The sequence below is a fragment of the Lampetra fluviatilis genome, chromosome 19 (assembly GCF_964198595.1).
Source record: "Lampetra fluviatilis chromosome 19, kcLamFluv1.1, whole genome shotgun sequence".
NCBI classification, from domain to species: Eukaryota; Metazoa; Chordata; class Hyperoartia; order Petromyzontiformes; family Petromyzontidae; genus Lampetra; species Lampetra fluviatilis.
In genome coordinates this window covers 12838922-12857632 of record NC_136293.1, presented here as the reverse complement: position 1 = coordinate 12857632, position 18711 = coordinate 12838922, and the positions used below count along the sequence as shown (strand labels likewise).

Genomic DNA, 18711 nt, shown 5'->3' with positions numbered 1-18711 from the left:
TCACCATTATCATCGTCGGCAGCGGACGTGATCCGTCCACTGCTGGATGATGACCTCCGCAAGCCGGCGTCATCTCTCACAATCCTGCGGTGCAACAAACCGTTTTCACAACTCCATCTCCGCAGCGGTCCACCTCTCAGGAGTGTTCCTTTAGTTGCCACACTGTAGTTTGTATCGACCATCGGCCATCATCCCCTTTGAGTGACGTGTCCCCCCCCCAAGCGCACTTATTTCTCTTGACAGTCAATACGATGGCTCTTCACATACGGGTAATTGGTATAATGGAATATTGTCCCCACACAACACTTAACGTTCATATATATTTAATGCTAGGCCATTCCATGCTGTGAGAAAGGGAAGGTGCTCATCTCTGTTGCCAAGTATTGAACCACTAAGTAAAACTTCACATTCACGTGAGAATCACCGAGAAAGACTTCCCACTGCGTGTGCTCATTTCACCAGCGGCGAGCGCTACACGCTGCATTACAAACCTGGTTCCCGCTCACAGCCAACAACGATTATCTGAATCGGCCCTGGGCCTCCCCTAGGTCGAGTCGGCCTCAAATTAGTACCTGGTGCGGTGTGTAAACATTGCCACTGGGGAGACAAAGGTGGCCAGGCGTGGTGTTGGCCACCTAGCCACTCATGTGCCGTGCCAGCCTTCGTAGGTGCTCGCCAACAGCACTTGCCCCAACAGTCTGTTAAGGCTATGTGGGGAATCTTTGTCTTTGGCCCCCGAGAAATTATGGCGATAAGCCGACTAGACCGTGACAGTTACCTGAACTTGTCACCCTTCCACCACATGCAGTCATCCCAGCTGTTTTTGCACGGCCACACGTCCGTACGTACACACGTCCGTACGTACACACGTCCGTACGCGCCTCACCAGCCGAAAACTGCCGCTGCTGTCGCTGGGGTCTCCCCCTCGAGCACGAACGTGGCAGTACCCGGGAGAACTTTGGAGCAATGGAAAGGCTTCCTCTACGTAAAGTTTAGACGGGCTCACACACGAGCCGGGGCGTCTCGCTTCGCGGAAGGGTGCGAGGACTTACTCTCGCAGGGTCTCGATGCCCTTCTCCTTGTAGTTGAGCTCCTGCGTCATGTTCTCCAGCTCCCGCTTGAGCCTCGACACCTGCCGGAAGCAACGGTCACCGGGGAGGGGGAAGAAGCTAATAGCTCAGTGGGGGCTTTACCTGGGAAGATACAAATCTTTATTTTGATGTGTATTTTTTGTTCGTGATTTGCTGACCTTTTTTCCTACACTTTGCACTCCTATCGTGTTTTTGTATTGTTTGTTGCTTTAACGTTCTAACCCGCCCCGACTGGACATCCGTGAAAAAAAGCTTTACAGCTTATCAGATTCCGCAGGTACGAATAAATATTCCGATTCTGATCTCTATGAGCTGCCACTTGAGGGCAGCCGGTGATCTGCAGTCCGAACGCGGCAGAACCTCAGGGTTCTCCCTCACTAAACCGACATCGTATCCCAATCGGCCTTCAAAAGGGTTTAAGGAAATACATTGATTTTCTTTAAAATTATTAACATCGGGTAAAGATTATTTTTAAAGCCTATGACCGAATCGCACGGAATGCACACTCGCTCGTCAGATGTTGGAAGGCCAAGCAGGTTTTAGCCTGGATAGTGCTGGTAGAGGTGGTCCTGCCACATGCAGGCTGTCATGGGTGGTTGCGGGACTGCACCATTTCGTGGGATGTAGTGGATTGACCCCCCCCCCCAATCTCTCTCCCCCCTTGCCGCTCCCCCCTTGTTACCTATATAACCTCTTGCCACGGCTGCTCTCTCGCCTACTTCACCGAATTTTTTTTATTGCTGTTGTTTTCCCACCCGATGACGATTGCTTGTGTTGCAATCGAACGTCGTGATTTGTTTTATTTTAATTCATTTATAACTACGTGACTTTACCGAAAGAACCAAAGAGTATATACAAACTTCTTTTCGTGAAGCTTTATGCCGCAAAACCCACGTGAATTCGATTTGCTGCTTAGGCCTTGTGTGTTCAAGTGTGTGTTTCTGTTTGAGTGCTTGTGTCGTGGTTAGTGCACTACGAAACTGGCAACCAGAGTTTTACACCAACTCATAGTGACCATTGGTGACAAATATCAGAGCCGGTGATATAGGCCTCCCTTCAGTCGATCTAGCCTCATATAAGTACCTGGTGTGGTGTGAAAACATCAGCACTCGGTAGGCTAAGGCAGCAGGGAGCGGTGCTTTCCACCCATCCCCTTGTGTGCTGTGACGACCTTCACAGCTGCTTGCTAACACAGCACTAGTCCCAAAATTCTGCTCAAGGCTACACGGAGGATTTTTTTACAATATTTGACTTTGTGTCTAAACTAGGAGGCACTCTAAAAAAAAATACAAAAGATTAAAACTTGAAAGCACATTTAATATATTTAAACATTCACCCCGTGCGTATTTATATCTTACCCTCTCCTTTGTTTCGGCGATTTCAGCTTTCAGGAGATCTGGGTCGTATTTGGTACTTGCCGAGGACCCAGAATGCACTGCAAGAGAAAGAGGGGCGGGGGTTAACCCTGTGTCATTACCACTTTTTTCTATCTGCAGATTGCGCTGATATACAACACTGCTAACATCACATCAGAGGTCTGAAGTGATCGAGTGCTTAGGACAAGACAGCCATCCCATTGAAGAGTAACAGTGGATGGGTTCACAGCGCAGTGTGCCAACAACTACCCAGTCACTGGCCATGCAAACTGGTCATCACTAAAAAAAATTGTGCCAAGCCCATCAGTGATTTCTCATGAATTCACCGCACCGCCCATCTATGCGTTTGACCGGTTGCTGTGATGTACAGAATTGCATCTACAAAGGGTGTGCATTAATTACCATCAAATCAATGATCTGCGCAGCAAAGTCAATGTCAACAGCATCGGGCAGGCAAAACACCAGAGGAGGTGGCGGCGGCAGACAGATTTGGCTATGTCGCTGGCGGGAGCCGAGAGGAGTGCGCGCGTGTACTCACAGCTGGTGCGCGAGCCACTCTTGTCCTGCCACACGGAGCTCAGGTGCTGGTACTCTTCCTGCGCCAGCGCCAGCCGCTGCTGTTTGACTTGGAACATCTCCCAGCGTGCGTCCAGCGCATCCTTGGCCACCACCAGGTACTCCTTGAGCATCACCTCCTGCTCGCCCCGCCACTGTGCCCGCGGGTCTTCAATCTGCGTCACCTCTGCACGGAAGAACAACAACGAGAGACGATCAAAAAACGCGCCGGGGCTGCGACGTTGTTTACTGGACACTCATTAGCGTCGTCGTTATTAGGGCCTTGGATTTTTCGGTAATTTGTGACAAAAATGCGGTTTTCATCGCTGAACATCACGGCGTCCTCACAATAATCGTTACCGTTGCCAGCACCGCCGTCATCAGCAAAGTTAAACATAGACAATGATGGAACGTAGACATTTTTGGCACAGATTAGTGAATCCCATACACATACAGCTGAGTGAGCATTTATTCTTTGCTGGCGCAGTTCAATGTCCACTCAGAACTTACGAGTATTACTAATAATGACAGACTTCCAAGGTATTGATGCTCCTTTGCAGAGCTGAACCTTAAGCTTTACTTTACATAATAACATTGTACACTGAGCACAAGAAACATTTGTCTTAAACCTAATCTTTCTAGACCACTGAACCCACATTGCAATTTTTTTATTACCAATTACTCATCGAAATGCTTAATTGAACAGACCTTTGGGTGCTGACATTTTGTTATTTTACTCAGCCTCGACCCCATAAAAAACCAAAATTATCGTTATTTGCAGAAATAAATTGACTGGACAGTGGTGTCACTTGGCCAATAAGAGATGACCTATAGAAAATACTGCCTAATGGGCTTCACCCTGTATTCAATTAATTTACGGCCGTGCCCCAATGATTTTGCACGGCCAGTTTTTGACGTCAAATGTCATACCGAGCCCTGCATTTTTAACACGATTGGCCTCGGCCAGAAACACTGCATCAAAAGGTTAGCCGAAAATAAAGACGTCGGCACTCGCTGGACGGAATCGAGGGGCGGCTACGGACGTGGGGCAAACAAAAACCTCATTGAGCAGGAGCTGGCCGTGGAAGCAGCGAGCTCCTGTCTCTCTCGCTCGCTCTGCCACGACAACTCCGGGACCTCGCTGAACCGTGCTGCTCGAACGCAGCGTGGGGAGACGCCTTCCCCCAAGCGAACGATCAAATAATCGGCGAACTACGACTGTGCTGAAGTCCAAACCATAAAACGCATTGCCCACGAATGCACCATCCATGCCACATCTTGCCGGGGTCATAAATTAGCATTCAACTACGAATGCATTTCAGACAACTGTGGCTTTTCCCTCCTGCCATACAAGAGAACAGGCCAATTCGGGTTTGGTGAACACCAGTCATCCTAGCTTGCTGCGCTACACTGCTACCTCTTATCATGGAGAGATAATGGCACAGTCCAAGAAGTTTTAACAAAAGTAAATATTTTTCTAGTAATAAAAAGCTGACATATGCAAGTAAATGTTGGCCCCTCACACTTGCATTTGTTTTTTTAATGTTTGTAAAACTTTACAAGTCCAGTTACTAAATGTTAAGGCCCCTTTCAAGTTGGTAAAAGCACACATTCTTGAAGATTTAAGAGATTACAGAATTTAAAAACACATTGCACTCAGAACACTTAATGAATCATTAAACAATAATAAAACACAAGTCACCCGCGAAAGAATTCAAAGCACCTCAACTATTTTAATTGCCTCTGCTTAGAAAAACAACTTAAAACATTTCAGCACAGGGAAGAGAAATGTTTAATCTGACACCGTGCTGTATACATTAAAGCAATCTGCTGAACAGCGGACTACAAATATTGTTAAACAAATTAGTCGGTGATGCTGCTGCATTGGCAGTGGTACACAATCGCAATGACCAAAAACGCAACACATTACTGAACAACAGTGTGCGGCTTTAAATAGAATATAGAACAAGTCGCATTTCGGGCAATGGCCATTCTTCATAGCGCACGGTTGTTTTATGTGCTACGAGGCATTTTTTTTTTACAATGATGGTCACGCGAACAAACGTTACATCTGCGGGTCACGGTGGCGGGGGCCGTCTGTCTTGAGCTGCCGGGGCCAATAACGCAACGCCGCATGTTCGTCATGTCCGTCATGTTCGTCGCGTTTCTTGCTTTGGATAATGAGCTGCTGCTATTTGAGAAATGCAGCTATGCCAATAATGAGAACGTGAGCTGGTCATGAGTGATTACACGCACCTTCTTTGCCTCGTATTTCATCTGCACTGCATGGTCTTGATAGAATGGAATGCCACAGAAAATAATTAAAGGCTGTTTATTTTTATTAAACGGTTAAGTCCAAGCATGCTTAAATCACAACATATAAACACACTTTTTTTGTTTAAAGGCTCACTGTCTTATAATCACTTCTGCCTTACAGCCGGAAATATGTTTGCAAGGGGTTCATGTTTTGGGAAAATAGACTGCCTGACTCAGTTGGGGTACAGGAAGGACGGCAAGACGGCCTGAATTGAGTGGATGCGGAGAAAGGAAGGGAGACTGCCTGATTTAGTTGGCGGAGAGAAAGGACCGAGTAATGAATTGCCTTGACAGGCGGAGTTAAGAAAGGGCAAAGATTGCCTGACTTAATTGTATAGAGGCGAGAGGATATTTACTGACTTAGTCGATGTAGAGACAGGGCAGAAGACAGCTTGAATGACTTACAGTTTGAGGCTCACACTTTACTCGCGAAAAACAACAATATCCATTTTGGTAGCGCTGAGACGGCGGATGTTAGCATACAGGCATTTCAACTCACAAAAGTTGTGTACTTTTCTCAGATTCTGAAAACATTCGGAGGGCCAAAGGCTGGTAAGGTATGTGAACGCAGTTCACCGATTTGCATTTCAGTACATATTTACTCATGAAGCGTACGTTTCCCTTGCATGCTGCAAGGTGCAGGAATGCTCAGCCCCACATCCATCACTCAAAAGGGGAGGGGGGCGGACTGTGTTTGTGCATCACGAGCCACTTTGCTGCGACGACGACGAGTCACGCTGGCCGTGACGGTGACACACGGTCTACCATTCCCGTGACACTTAAAAAAGTCCCGCGGTGATTCGGTGAGCAAGGCCACGTTCCCGGCACGGCGGCAGCGGGGTGCGCGGTGCGGTGTCCAGAAGGCCACATTTGACTCACTGGTCCCACAAGCCGTGGTTCAGACAGATAACAAAGCATGCTGCTGCTCTTGAACAGTAAGCGCTGTTGGCAGGCCCTTCCATCTTGCTAGAGGAATTAGGGCAATGCCATGAAAATCGCCGACATATTTCTTAATTTTTGACCGCAATAATGTTACATTGCACAAGGCGTCAGAGAGGAAATGTGCATATTAGAACTTGGACGAGGAGAGACTCCTGACTGGGGCGCCGTGGTGGCGAGATGTTTACTACCTCGCCCGGTATACAGGAGGTCGTCAATTCGATCCAAAACACTGATGCCTGTATATTTAGAGTTTGCGTGTCTCCCTGGTCACGTGAATTCTTATCAGGGTCCTCCGGTTTTCTCCCTCCACATTCTAGAATCAACATCACGTGTTTAAGAGTATCTGGTTGCTATCAATGTCCACGTGATGATCATCCACTTCATTAAGCTATCATTTGTGGCCAGGTGGCTTCTGAAAAAGAGATGCATAGCTCAGTGGGGGCCTTACTTGGTGAGTTAAGATATAGTTTAGTTTAGTTTTAGGCCGAGAAGCTGTGAATTTAAACCTGGGCGTTGCAGCCAGGATGGCAGCATAGGGGGCAGCGTCGCTGGCAAGAAACACCGCCCCCCCCACGCCGCACAGCGGAATCCGCTCGACGTCGCACTCAGGAATTTGACATTTAGCGATGTTTAAGAGACGAGCTCGGGCTCCGAGGCGCACACGCGCGCTGTTATTATACGGCAAGGAGAAGCGGCTGACACCGTCGGTGGTGATATTTAAAGGAGCCACTGAATGTTGCTTGTGAATATATATAATAAATAAATAACCCCCCTTCTACAGTGGCCAATGATGAGGTATAATGACACGGATTTTGGCAATGCCGAGAGGAGACGATACCAACTCGAGCCCTGCAAAGGGCAGGGCTGGTTGAGACGTAGGCTTTGCACGTTCCAGTTGAACGCTAAATTAGCAGAGGTATGCAGACACGGAGACACATGGATCAAGGTGTGCTTCGTGAGGTCACCACCCCCACCCACCCACTGCCCTCCCACGCCTGTGGTGTGATTTACGATTTAAAGCGTTGCGACACCACCCTAAAATTACTGTATTTAGCCTTTGCAGCCCGTTATCCAGACCACCCTTTAGATTTAAGAAAGATCCATGGGAGGGGGGGGGGTGTTATATAAATGTTAAGAGTCGTAAATGTGTGCGTGGACGGGCACGAGTGATGCAGTGGCCGCTGCAGGGCTGGCTCCCAATGGCAGTGCGCTTCAGTTCCATTTCGCTTGACAGCTGGAAGCCCACTGACAAAACCAGTGGTGGCGAGAAGTCAGCTCCCTCGCCTGGTATACGCAGGAGATCGTGGGTTCCATTCCGACCCAGACGCCTGTATGTGTGGAGTTTGCATGTTCTCTCCATGGCCGAGTGGATTTTTTTCCGGGTCCTCCGGTTTTTCCCTCCGCATTTAGAATCAACGTGCGTTTACGGTATTTGGCTGCTATACATTTCCACGTAATAAGCCACTTCGTTGAGCAATCATTTGTGGCAAGGTCGCTTCTAAAACAGAGCGATATAGCTCAGTGGGTCTTACCTGGTCAAATACAAAATAGTAGTAGTAACAAGTCTCTCACACAAAAAGCACATGAGATGCTCCCATTTTAACACGAGCCTGTGTTATGTATTTTTCCATCTAAAACTGTCAATACCCAGGCTGCCTGTAGGTTACCACAAGCTTGATTAAAGGTTGGCAGATTCAGACTCGATGACGAACCTCTAATACATCTCCTTAGAGACACCGTATAATAGACATCGCTGCATAATAATAATATATATACTAAACTGGGCGGGTATAAAGGTTACGCTTCGGATGTAGTTCAAAAGACCGCACCGTCACGGGCAATTTGGGTGACCATAGTAGCAGGAATAGGGAAATATCTACATAGTCTCCTCCTGAATGTTTGTCAAGGCTAAACTCTCCTACGCCTCACCGTGAGCAATTCCACAGTCAAAAGCTGCCACAAATAATCCAAATACTCGAGATATAGGCATTGATGGAGAAGATTGAGATGTTTTTAGCCTACCATTTCAACAAATTGACTTGTAGCATGGGAGGTTTTCCATCTGGGTTAACTCGGTCTGATGAACGATGCCTTGTTCAACAGCAGTGGAGAAACAAAGTTAAATACCAATTTAATTTTGAATGCGTAGTGCAAAGAATATATCAATTCCTTTTGCACCAGCCACTCAAATCCAGACATAAATGATCAGGCCGCTGGCAGGGCAAACACTTTAAACTGAATGATCACCACACACAAGTGTCCTTTCATATGAAATAATTTCCGTGGACTGAGCAGTCCTGAGTGGTAACCCCATCACATGTTCCCTATTCCAGCTCAAGGACTAAGGTTTGCACTTTGCCAACACCTGCTTCTGGGGCCCCACTTCACCACGACGGTGAACTCTCCACCACGAGAAGCCCTCGGTAACAATGGTTGCCAAAAGTTAATCGAACATTTAATCACAGGGCGGCTCTCACCTGGTTTGTAATAAATGTGTGTGCTTACTCAACGAGTGGTGCACGAGACTGGCACAATTGAGCAAGGTGCTTTTATTGAGCATCTGCTGCGATACAATAGACTATTTTAAAGTGACCGTTATGGGCTCATATCGACAACCCAGGGGCCAAAACAAGGCACCGCATCTGGCTTGACCAACTATCGGGCAACTCAGATCTCTACTCGTTTGCCTCGTCTGCCTTTCTTCAGGCACCATGGGAATTCAGAACTAAAGAATGAGAGGAGTCTCCTCTCCCATTCGAGGCCTCTCCCATCTTTCTCCATCTCCCCAGGAACCTATCACCCATCCTCCTATCTTCCCAGTAGGAGGGCCCACTGCTGCGGTTAACAGCGAGTAATCCACAGCTACCCAGACTATCTGTGTGGAATGCCACTTATCTGAAATGACATGAATCGCAGCCTTATCTACAACCAATTGACTCTTAAGTATTTATTTTGGTTTTGCCATCTGTCTGCTCCCTGAAAGAAGGGGCGGGTGCATCTAAAATCACTCCTTTATTTCTTGTTCACAAGAAATAGGTGAAACATGTTAAGATAAAGGTGCAGCCCAGCAATCGCTCGCTCACGCCACTCACTGCTGGCAGAAATCGCCTTCAGTAGAGGGGGCTCGAGATAGCTCCGCTGGGGGGTTAATTTGGGCCCCTCTTCCAAACTTTGGAAGAGATTTTAAAAAAGGTATTTACTCTAGAAGGTATGTGAAAATGATGGACACGACACGATTGACTTTGCAAATCAGGTGAACATTGTTGTACAAGTAAAGCCACAGTGTTTGAGAGCTATGCAGTGTATCAATAAAAGTAAACTTTTACTCTAAGGTCTGTCCTGGTGCAAATGTCAATCCAAAGGATTTAATATGCAAACTAATTTCTTGCTGCAATGCCAGTAATGTCCGGAATGACAGACACACTACAAATAATACCCCCACAATAAAAGTTTAAAGACCCTCACAAAAATTTGCACTAAATGTTGACTGAACGTAGGGAAATTATGAAACATTGCCATTTGAACACTAATTTACGAATGATCTAAACCAAACCAGGCTATCAACGTGACGCTCTCGGTCCTTGCTGGGGCTACCCAGGCTGCCCCTGGGGCTCGTGTTGACAGAGCTGCTCGCTGGATGCTCGGTCCTGGGCTATGTTGCGAAGTTGCTCTCTCTCTTCGCTCTACCACGTCTCTCCGCCCCTCCCACGTTTCCCTGCTTTGACCGTCCCTCACTCTTGGAAAATAATCTTGAGATGGGGTTCCATGAAGACGGTATATAAATTGCAATGCAGTGATTTTTGTGATTTGCTAAATTCCATAGCTTGCTTTTTGATTTTAACTGTAGACTGTTAAATTGAAACTTAAGCCACTCTTGTGATGACCGACGGTTTGTAAAAGTAACGTTAGCTGGGGAAAATTCAATTAAAATAATTTAATGAAATACGTTGTTTAAAAAAAAGCACGAAATATGAAAGTCAAAGTCATTTTCTGCTCAAATGAGCATTTAGGCAGTGCTCACCTGAGCCCTGAGAGCCAGAGGAAGAAAGTCCAGATTTATATAGCAAGGGAAAGTATTCTCCATCGGACAACCACTTGTATCAGTCAGAAAGAGTGGTACTCATTCTAACCTTTGAAGCATGACAGGCCGAGTTCAACCAGGATTTGTGAAACTAAACGATAAACTATTTTTATTTTACCAGGTAAGACCCACTGAGCTATGTAGCTCTTTTTTCAGAAGCGACCTGGCCACAAATGATAGCTAAACTTAAGTGGCTTATCATCATGTGGAAATATATAGCAGCCCAATACTCTAAACGCACGTTGATTCTAAATGTGGAGGGGAAAACCAGAGGACCTGGAGAAAAATCCACGCAACCACGAGGAGAGAGACAGAGACTTAAACTCCAAATATACAAGCGTTAGCGTCGGGATCGAACTCACAATCTCCTGCATACCAGACGAGGTAGTTAACATCTCGCAAGATTCTAATCGCAAGCTTCTTGCTGTACCGCAGTGCCACCTGTCAATTTATTTTCATTTTGATTTAAAAAAATGCACAGGCCTTCCAGAATATTGTTTCCCCGACAGTATTTGCTCAAACAAGATCATCTTGAGACTATACTTTCCTTTTGTCAAGTCCCATCAGCTCTGTGTGGCATGATTAGCCAATGCTGCCCAGGAAACCTGATGTTACAAGATATTGGTCACTACAAAAAAAATAACCGCATCAATCTTTGCAAAATAGTTTTTTCTTTAATTAAAATAAGCCAATTTTTGTCAGCGGGCAGCTACGCACATGCCACAGGAAACGTCTGATCATACGAGGGACTGCAAAGACCGTGCAAGCATTTGGCACTTTGATCACCTCTTTGCCCTCTCATGCCTTCTTTGTTTCAAACAACGAGCGACACCCCCCACCCCAAGGTGGCCTTGCTTGCCTTTTCACCCCTTCAAGAACACAAAAACAGTTTTTTCTTTTTAAAGTAACTGCATCGTGAAGTGGGGGACGAGCAAATGAAAAATCCGCTCATCAACATTTTGGCCGCTCAACTGTAGAGCAATTAATTATATAATTAACAGCAACAACAACAACAACAACACAAAAAAGATTTGCGGTGCTCAATGATGGGGCCCTGCGTGTGCGGTGTGGCACGAGAACGACGCATCGCTCGTTACGGGTCGCGTCCCCGAGACAACAGCACTACTCTTTAGGAGCAATCTGTAAGGGGGCTTAACAGACGGACCCTGTTACAGGATAGCTGCCATACTCATCAATACCATCATCATAATTACCATCAACATTCCAACGTTAGGAATGCATACCTAATTTAAAATCAGTCGGAGATGAACGTCTTATGCAGACAAAAACTCCCCTTGTAAATGTGATTTTTTTTTTCTAATTGGGTAAAGCAAGAGTCGGTAAGCTTGAGCCCAGATTCATGGTTGCGAACACGCATTTTATGACTTCGTGAATACACTGCAAAATAAAATTGAAAGTTCCACGATGAAAGATTCTCAAAACGATTAAAATCAGTAAATCGACGTGACCACTTAAATTCATTAAAAAAATTGACACAAGAGTGAAATGGGAATCAACAGTAACAAAACTGTGCACATGAGAGATGGGGTGACACAGCAACAAATTCGAATGGTGGAGATCTTAAAGGGCACTCATGGTAAAGGAACAGTTGTTTCGGATTATTGTTGAATATTGGCATAAGCCACTGTATGCAATCTTTGCTGGAAAATCTACAATGACACGCTGCTATTTCAGATTTAAATTTAAGTTTCAAAGCAACGTTCTTGCCGACAGTTCAGCACTTGTTTAAATGTTGATGCGTCAGGGCAGCAGACGGCTGTGGCTATAACGTGTTGCTTCAAGGAGGTATCTGAAAGCAATTTTGCAAAATGAAACATTGGCACCCATCCAGCCTCTCACTTAACACGACAAAGCAAAGGCTTTACTGGTTTGTTATAAATTGCATCCACGTATAAACTAATCAGTCATCAAACTGTGCTTGTTTCTTGTTGGCAGGATCATTATTACAGTATTACATAGTTCAACTTGCAATTGATGACAATTCCCCACCGATTTGATCAAGATTTCAGTCAAGATTACGAAGGCATGCGTGTATAAGGTACCCTATTCAAACATTCATTAAGAGTACTTTGTTATCAGCCACTTAAATTGAGTTCACAAAAAAGCTACAGAGGCTCCGCATTGTGTGTTGATTTGCCGCTGTTGGCAGCCCTCGCTCGCTTGTTCTTCTCAAGTCATCAACTGCCGTCCGCGTAATTTTCCCACAAACCCGCCGCCCATATCGTTGTCGTCGCTTTCTGCCAAACTCTGAAGAAACACACGGCCACCACCCGTTGATGTCTCCGCCAATTTGGAAAAAACCAAAAAAAACACGGACTGCAGTATCGCGATGGGAAATAACAAACAAACGGCCGACAACGCGAGCCAATTTCACGCGCTCGCCGTGTGTGCCACGACAAGAATCGCCACGTGAAATATTACAACCAACGTTTAAACGTACGGAGGAGAGACTTGCCACCCATGGTGTACGAATGTGGAACTGCAACTAATGGGTGAGCGCAGTCAAAAGAGATGAACACTGTTACACACTCGTGTCAACAGGCACGCACCGTGACTTGACATCAAGCTTGCACGCTTATAACAGGTTCCATTAACATTCTTGTCGAAATCTTCCAGGTCTCCCTTGAAAAAGAACGTTGGTTTCAATGGGCTCTTATCTGGTAGGATACATTACAATTTGGATTTATAAAGTGACGCAATGCAGCCACATTTCAATACGCTGTACAACATAGTACTACGGACAGAAAATAATGTTTGGGTTTTTTTTTTAGACCAATTGCTGCAGTGTGGATGGTACAACCACAGCCCGAGCCACATTGGCATCGCAGTTATTCACAAAGGAGAAAGTGCTATTTGAAAAATACAAATTTAACTCCCTCGGTCAACTCAGCCACTAATGAGTACGTGGGTGGGCAAGTCAACCTCAGTGCTGGAGAGACATAGGTGACCAAGCATATCAACGATGACACCAGCCAGTTATGTCATGTGGCCTTAATAGGTAGACAATGACAATAGCATATGGCCTTCAGGGTGATACGTTTATTGATACTCCACTAAAATAATCTAGAGAAACTCTAGAGAAAGCAACATTTCATTTCAAAGCCTCTACACATCTCCCATTCATCTCAACATAGTGAATACATCTGCTAACACTCGCCTCTGTACGATATATGGGGGGCGCTTACTTTCACCACATTCAATCACCTATTCAGCAGAACGTGTGAGTGCCATTATAAATCATTGGGGTACATTTGAATAGATGGCCGTGTATAATGAGTCCTTGACTACATTTTCAATGAAACTGAAATAAGGTGGGTTTCTGTGCAAGAGGGCAGACATGGGGGTGACATTGGTTCATGTGATCACATGGGCTGTTTGCACGAAGCAAGCGTGCTGTCACGTGGGATGCTGGGGGTGCGCGTGTCTGTACGTGCATGTGACGCGCAGATAACGCGGAGGGACAAAGAGTGTTTAAATGACAGATGTGTGTTCTTGTCTGTAATAAATGTTTGTCTTTGTGACTGCTGTCACAGATTGCAAACAGAACATAAGGCAATTGAATGGACATTTTTCTCTACTCCCTACAGGGTAAATATTTACGTTTTCAATAAGGGCTGCAATGCCCTAATCGCCACGTCAACGATCATATTAAATTCGGAACATCTGTGTCCTAGATACAAAAGAGGAAATAAATGAATGTCTCAAAACAGGACATCCCTTAAATGTATGCCACGTGTTTGTAAGACAGCGGACACAAAAAGGCCATCCCAATGTATCAAGTAAATTAGTAAACCTTTGTCATCTGTAAATATTTAAAGATTTTCTTGAATTGCGTGTTTACTTAAAGAGGCGCTGAGTCCACAAACAGCAATTCTCGGTGTACATACAAACAACGTGTAGAACACGACAGCCACGTTAAACAAGACGTTTCACGTTGAAAGACGTTCCACATTGAAAGGTTCGTGTAAACAAACAGTGTGTTATGCCAGGTGGACGTTTTAGCCACGTTGTACCCAGTAGCAAACTTTGGGTTTAATGAAATGACAAAGCAGAACATGACAACAGCAAAGACTTGACTAAATATTACGACACATTAAGATGGAGCAGACCATATATTAAAATCACATTGGAGTAGACAATGCAGACTCTGGCATAGAAGGCATCATTATGTCGTGGAAACTAAAATAATCGTAAATATTATAATAATAACAAAGTGACAAAAAGACTTGCCACCTTCATCGTGAACACTGCTTTGTGTTTGAGAATTCCTTTTTTGTGTAGCTTGTCGTCCTCGCCCACACCTCCAATTAACAGAGTTGGCTGGGTACGGTGCGAAAAAGTTCAACATAAATACAGAAAAGTAGTTTTATTAGACCATTTTTTGACGAATGACTGTGTTTTAGTGATCAAGGTGGTGTGAATCGTTTCGATGCATGCACGGGACCGTTTCGCTTTGCTCCCGACCATCGCCCGGACTCACTGTTGATGTGGTCGACATAGTAGACGCCAACTTGGGGATCGTAGGCCTGCTCCCAGCCGTACGGCAGCTCATCCCCGATGCAGTCGGCAAACGACAGCGGCTTGGTCAGCCTGCGAGCGCACGGCGCACAACGGGAGGGCAGCAACAGCAGCGGCGCGCAGGTGAGCGGAACTCGTGGAGCAAGCGCAGGGGATCGCAGACATCGTTTTGACGCGAAGTAAAAGTGAGTTGGCTTGTAGAGGACGCCGCAGCAAGAGGGGATGATGACGGTGGTCACAATTAACGGCTCGGAGTGGCGGACAAAAACAGGAACACGCCAGCGTACGTCCACTGCGCAGATGGGAGCGATGAAATCAGTGGAGGCGCTTATCTTATTGATTTATATAGCACCTTTACCAAGGCGCTTAATAAAGAATGATCCAGTTTGACAGCAGAAGTGTGATGAGTTGAGTTGATGAGAAGTATGGTGGTACATGAATATAATGATGCGTGCAATAAACGCCGATGAAAGTGACAACGAGCGGCTAGTGATGAGCGAGTGTGATGAAGGGCTTCGGGAACATTGGAAAGGCGATGATGGTGTTCATGATTGGAGAGTGAAGCTGACTGTTCGACATGTAGGGGCAGTTTGTTCCAGAGTAAGGAGGCCAGAAGTGAAAAAGATAACAATAGAATAGTGTATTCTTGGTTCTTTCGGTAAAGTCACGTAGAAGGGAAATAATAAAATAATCTAAATATAAAACAATACAAATTCCCACGACGTTTCGACTGCAACACAAGCAATCATCATCAGGTGTGAAATCCACAGCAAAACATTTTAAATAAAAAAATAGAATAGTGATTGGGCACAAGGAGAAGGGGGAACACACAGCTGCTCGCTAGATTGTCACATCACCGGAGAGCGAGAGATGGTTGACGATTGCTTGGGGGGGGGGGAGTCCTTCATGATTGATCATGGCTGACAATGATGATAACGAAAGAAGTATCCATAAGCAGGGCAAGCAGACGGGTATTTTAAAAGTGCTCTGCGTATTTTGTTTTAATTCACTTTGTTTACTCAAGAAAGCCTTGCCGAGTCTCATGACTCCGTTTTCAGGAGGGTCCTGCAGTTTTCGCGGTAGGGGGCAACGTTGCAATGAGTTAACTCAGTTGAGCAATTTACAGGTACGGTAGTTATTTTTAATTGGGATGTTTTGGCAAAACCCAGTCACATCGTATGTGTTTGTTAAGCTATAGGAGGAAACGAGACATCTAGAGGGAAACCACAGAGAACAGGAGAACACACAAACTCCACGCAGGAGCGCGCCCAAGTATGGACTTGAACCCAGGCCCCTTCTGGCTCCGGGTGCACAAGCATAGCCCATGCATTACACTGCTGCTCAGCAGGAAGTATTAACTGGTAAGTGCAGAGATTGTTTTTTATTGGATGTTATTGAAAAGCATTACTCAAGTATAACACAATGTGTTAGAAATCATAACATCAGCAGCAGGACCGATGAGGGCCCATTGGTGTTTTGGTTGTCAGAAATTGAAATGCATGTACTCTTTGAAATGCAGTCATAGATTTAAAAGTTGGAATCGTCATTGCGCAGAATGGATGTCATTTCTCGTTGCACATGGTACACCACACCGAGGGTTCAGACGGATAACAAGCCACGATCTGCTGCACCAAACTAGAATCCAGCAGTAATCTGACTTTTATAATCAGCACAAAAAGTTAGGCGCATTCCAAAAATGCTGGTTTTCAACGTCCAAATACCAACTTTTTCGTTGTTGCCAAAGCAAAACACCAGGCAGCAGGAGGAGGAGAAGAAGAAAACCTCGCAAACCCCTTCGAACGTTTCTGGCGTCTCTCAGCATAACAACATTTTTTTCTTGAAAGAGACGTGGGGAGGGGGGGGGCAGGAGAGGAAAAAATAAGCAGGGACCTCAGCAGCAGCAGCGGCAGCAGCGGCAGCACGCTCAAGTGTGGCGAATGTCGTGGCAACTGTTGGGCAGAGCGGCGAGCACCCGGCTCGCCCCTCCAGACGACCACGACGCTAGGAGACGCAGCAGCCATTCATTCCGCATTCCTGGATCGCAAAATCTGTGCAGCCCACACGATGTCGTAAACAGCCAGGCAGGCACCCACACACGACTCTGCAGCAGCCACCCGTCCACCCCCACCACCACCACAGTAGTGATGGCCCAACACCCCCCAGCTCAACAGTCAGCTCCAACCCCCCCCCAACTCCTGCCTCCTCCTCCTCCCCTAGTTAATCACTAAACCGTGTGGAATGCACCCCCCCCCTCAAGTTTAAACTACCCACCAAGAATTACACACTAAACAAAACCCGCTCCCCGCCTATCCCCCCCTCCCTTCAGCGATGGTATGCCCGATTTGTAAATCAGAGAACGCGTGGGTCCCAGCTGAAAATGTATTTGGTGGCAGAAACGTCCGTGATGTTGAGGTGGTTGCGATCACCAATAGTGGTTATGGCTGCAGAGTGGGTGGGGGACAGGGCTCGTGCCCAGGTAGCAGCAGACACGCAAAGATGGTGGCAGCAGACACACAAAGATGATGGCAGCAGACACACAAAGATGATGGCAGAGACACACAAAGATGATGGCAGAGACACACAAAGTTGATGGCAGCAGACACACAAAGATGATGGCAGGAGACACACAAAGATGATGGCAGGAGACACACAAAGATGATGGCAGAGACACACAAAGTTGATGGCAGAGACACACAAAGTTGATGGCAGCAGACACACAAAGATGATGGCAGGAGACACAAAGATGGTGGCAGGAGACACAAAGATGGTGGCAGGAGACACAAAGATGATGGCAGAGACACACAAAGATGATGGCAGAGACACACAAAGTTGATGGCAGCAGACACACAAAGTTGATGGCAGAGACGCACAAAGATGATGGCAGGAGACACACAAAGATGATGGCAGAGACACACAAAGATGATGGCAGCAGACACACAAAGATGATGGCAGCAGACACACAAAGTTGATGGCAGGGGAGACACAAAGATGATGGCAGGAGACACGCAAAGATGATGGCAGGGGAGACACAAAGATGGTGGCAGGAGACACACAAAGATGATGGCAGGGGAGACACACAAAGATGGTGGCAGAGACGCACAAAGATGATGGCAGAGACACACAAAGATGATGGCAGAGACACACAAAGATGATGGCAGAGACGCACAAAGTTGATGGCAGGGGAGACACAAAGATGGTGGCAGGGGAGACACAAAGATGGTGGCAGGGGAGACACAAAGATGGTGGCAGGAGACACACAAAGATGGTGGCAGAAGACACACAAAGATGGTGGCAGACACACAAAGATGGTGGCAGACACACAAAGATGGTGGCAGGAGATACACAAAGATGGTGGCAGGAGACACACAAAGATGGTGGCAGACACACAAAGATGGTGGCAGACACACAAAGATGGTGGCAGGAGATACACAAAGATGGTGGCAGGAGACACACAAAGATGGTGGCAGACACACAAAGATGGTGGCAGGAGACACACAAAGATGGTGGCAGAGACACACAAAGATGGTGGCAGGAGACACACAAATATGATGGCAGAGACACACAAAGATGGTGGCAGAGACACACAAAGATGGTGGCAGAGACACACAAAGATGATGGCAGGAGACACACAAAGATGGTGGCAGAGACACAGAAAGATGGTGGCAGAGACACACAAAGATGATGCCCGGGTGCCACAAAGGTAGAGGGCGCTAAGGTGACTTCGACTGGCAGCTGCACACGGGGGGTGGGCGGCTCGAGCTAGTAGAATTTTCCTCTTCTTGATTCTTTCGGTAAAATCACGTAGAAGGGA

At 46.3% G+C, this 18711-nt stretch overlaps 1 protein-coding gene across 1 annotated transcript in view; it reads right to left on the bottom strand.

Moving 5' to 3' along the window:
* LOC144937693 (protein WWC2-like) overlaps positions 1-18711 on the bottom strand; it is a 106194-nt gene that overhangs the window by 50657 nt on the left and 36826 nt on the right. The window contains exons 2-5 of the mRNA XM_078865112.1: positions 14863-14972; positions 3006-3209; positions 2450-2526; positions 1053-1132 (exon numbers count right to left, since the gene is read on the bottom strand). Of these exons, the coding sequence (XP_078721238.1) occupies positions 1053-1132; positions 2450-2526; positions 3006-3209; positions 14863-14972 (471 nt within the window). The remainder of the gene's footprint in view (positions 1-1052; positions 1133-2449; positions 2527-3005; positions 3210-14862; positions 14973-18711) is intronic.